This window comes from Phaethon lepturus, unplaced genomic scaffold, assembly GCF_000687285.1.
Source record: "Phaethon lepturus isolate BGI_N335 unplaced genomic scaffold, ASM68728v1 C13905128, whole genome shotgun sequence".
Taxonomy (NCBI): Eukaryota; Metazoa; Chordata; class Aves; order Phaethontiformes; family Phaethontidae; genus Phaethon; species Phaethon lepturus.
This window is the reverse complement of record NW_010575924.1, coordinates 1-3,395: the sequence shown is the minus strand read 5'-3', so window position 1 is coordinate 3,395 and position 3,395 is coordinate 1. Positions and strand designations below refer to the sequence as shown.

Genomic DNA, 3,395 nt, shown 5'->3' with positions numbered 1-3,395 from the left:
CGATGCAAGGCTCCAGTGCGGCATGCCCTCGTTAAACCGGGACCTGGCGCTGCCATGCCTCAGTAGGAGCTGTCCACTCGCTTTATAGCCCTTCACCACTCCGGGCATTTCAGAAGCCTGCTTCTGCCACGAGGAATTGGAATTGTCCAAGAGGCTAAATCAAAATACCCTAAAATCTAATCATACCGAAATAGTACTGAGACAAGTAGCCAGTTATAAGTCTCTGCAAGAAAGCAAAGCGAACCTAGGCTTTCTGGATTTCCTAATGCACATGAATGGGAAGATGCCTGGCAGCTGTTACTCTGAGCTTAAAAATGGACTAGAGGACTTTAATTGATACTTTTCTTTCAAAATGTCCATAGTGAGGAACATCAGTGTCTTGTTTTTCATTTACTTTTGAAGGAGCTGAAGTTATGTTTTCTGTGGACTGCACCAAGCTGAAGGACTATTTTTTACCAGAAAAAAGAGAATTTGATTGTATTTATTTCAACTTCCCTCACTGTGGGAGAAAGGCTGGGGTAGTGAAGAATAGAGAGCTTCTTGCCCACTTTTTCCATAGGTGAGTAAACCAGAAGTAGTTCTATGCTAAATGACTGCTGTTATACAGAATTCTAGCTGTGTTACAGGGTAGGTGTTTTTCTGGCACTATAAAATCCCTGGGTGTGCTAGCAGGATTTTTCTTGTTGCATGGCTTTCCTTCCAGCTCTGCAGAAGTGCTGACAGAGGAGGGAGAGGTCCATGTGGCTCTCTGCAATGGACAGGGCGGGACACCTGCTGATCAACCAAGGAGAGAATGGCACAACAGCTGGCAAATAGTGGCTATGGCAGCACGAGCTGGATTTATCTTGAGTAACATTCATCCTTTTAAAGCAGAGACTATCCTTGGATATAAGTGTACAGGCTACAGGTAACCACCATGTGGCAAAACAGAAAAGTTGGTATTCGTGCTCTTGTAATGCCTAGCACTAGTATGTTCATTTAGTATCTTGTTTGTTAGAGACAACTCCCTTAAATTTTTCTTAAAATAGGTACAGTTCTTTTTTGCCTCTAAGCAGAACAGCCAAGATAAAAATGCGAGCTTCTTGCCAAAGTACCCTCTAAAAAATAAGATTATCTTAGGATTTTAAAGGTCAAATGGTCCATTTCAGAACAAATGTCAATCTTGGCTTAAAGACAGCAGGAGGACTGTGGTATGTGTTTCTGCTTAGCAGACAATCACAGCATGGTTGATGTTGGCAGGGACCTCCAGCAATCATCTAGTCGTACCCTACAGCTCAAAGCAGAGCCAGCTAGAGCAAGTCACGCAGAGCCACATTCAGTCTCCAGGAGTGGAGACTGCACAACCTTTCTATGCAACTTGTTCCAATGTTGGACCACTTGACCAGTAAAAATATGGTCATGTTGCATTTTTGTCACCTTGTAACAAGACCTGACATTCAACAAGAGGTGTTATTGTTACAGTTATCTGTGTAATGTAATGCTTACTTGTGACATTAAATATAGGAAACGATCAGTGACTTTTCTCTGCTTTTGTGTATTGTCAGAAGTCAAGATAAATCTTTCTGTGTAGAAGGTGCCTTAAACCACATTTTCACACGAAGCACACCACTTCAGTATTTCAAACCTATAATCTGCGAGATAGAACTGGAAAGCAGGAAAGTTTCTTTTCGAGTACCACAAGTACTTGTGGATAAAATTAATAGGTAAGTTTTAGAATTAGTTTCTGTTTGGCAATAATACGCACTCCTGTCCTCAATGGAAATGACCGGCATAGGTGTCAGATAAAATGGAATTGCTTCACTTCCCCTTTACAGAATTTCCTGTTCCATTTCATCTTCAAGTCTGCTTCATGTTGGCTTGTGGTTATGGCCTACTTAAAAATAAGTCTACGGAACAAAAAGAAACTTTATGCTTGAGACCAAGTTGCTGTATACTTGAATGAACAAATAAAGATGAAAACTTTAATCTGTTTTACTGTGCCATCGAAGAAATTCAGGAGCTAACTTGGTGTCTGCTAATACCACTATATTAAGGCTAGCTAGGATGAAAAATGCTAACCTCTTAGACTAACTACTGCATACTTTGGAAACTATCCAGGACTTGCATAATTTGATTCGTTTCTGTAGTTTGGTAATGTCTGTGCTGAGTGTAAATGGTGATGCTGACTGTTAAGTCCCAATCCTTTTTTACCAGCAAAATTGTGGTTAATTCTTGATTGCAACCTGGAGACAAACACCACTGTCCTGAAAACGTGTTAGCCATTGCAGTAACTTCGGTGAAAGACTTGGCTTATTCGGGTAGTTACTAGAAACAGGCTTAATATCTGAGATTGTTTTTGAGTAAATTGCTGCACCCAAATTATGATCACAGGAAGGCATTTTAAGGAAATCTGTTTAGTGGTGTCTGTAATTTGCATTTTTATTTTTCACAGGGGTTTCCTAGAACTAAATTCAAATCATCCAGTACAGACAGTAAAGAAGAAGCTCACTGCAGAGCTCAGCCAAACCTTTCCATTACAAAACATTGACTACTGCCTTTCTCTGCTCCACCAAGGTCACCTTAATGGTGTTTGTCCCTCAAATATCTTTTGGATCATTCTGAGCTCAGAGGAGACTCCAAGCACTGAAGAAATGTCTAATGGACTGGAAAACACAGTTTTATTTTCCCATGTTGATTTTTGCAGGGACCCAGATAAGAATGACTGGGTGAATATACAAGAGGGATACCACATTTCAAAACAGTATTATCTCAGACCTTCCCTTCTCCCTTATGCTCAGGCAATAATACAAAGAGGACCCTTTCTCCCGGGGACACTTCATGTTCTTTCTGGCCCAGTTTTCAGGAAGTGTCTGATCACTCCTTACTCCATGCCTGTTTTTCATGAGATGGTTTTTGTATGTGCAGTTAACAGGGGTACGGAGAACAACTGTATCCAGATGTTGGTGAATAACATCAAAACCAGCATACATTCACTTCACCAGACCATTTCTAGCTTTAAACTGAATATCACTCTGCAGGAAGCAACGAGCTTTGCAGCAACGGAGCTAAATGACTTTGCTGCTTTTGAATCTCAGCTTAGTAAAATTCAATACTTCATCTATATGGAGGTAGGTACGTCAGGCTCCTGTGAGAAGGGCGCCTGTGTGGGAACTACAGGGACAGCTCATTATGAACTAGCAAGCAGTGAGTTGGTTGTTGTCTTTGCTGCATTGAATCTTGACCTCCTAGCCATGCTGATCTGTGGAATATCTGACTGGCGAATGCTCTGGACATCAGACATGCGGTTCCTCCGTCAGTTCCCTAGAGGAGAGTTAAGGCTTTTCAAGAGTTTTTCTCTCTATCCACCTTCCTATGTGCATGATGTCAGTTTTTGGGTTCCTGATGGGGAAGAATTT

At 41.3% G+C, this 3,395-nt stretch overlaps 1 protein-coding gene across 1 annotated transcript; it reads left to right on the top strand.

Annotated features, from left to right (window-relative positions):
- Nucleotides 1-22: 22 nt before the first annotated feature.
- On the top strand, nt 23-3,392 carry FDXACB1 (ferredoxin-fold anticodon binding domain containing 1; the record flags this gene model as incomplete). Its single annotated transcript, XM_010295624.1, has 5 exons — nt 23-62; nt 403-559; nt 704-907; nt 1,545-1,703; nt 2,432-3,392. Coding segments are annotated over exons 1-5 (1,521 nt in total), but the record flags the coding sequence as incomplete, so codon positions are not given.
- Between the last annotated feature and the right edge of the window lie 3 nt (nt 3,393-3,395).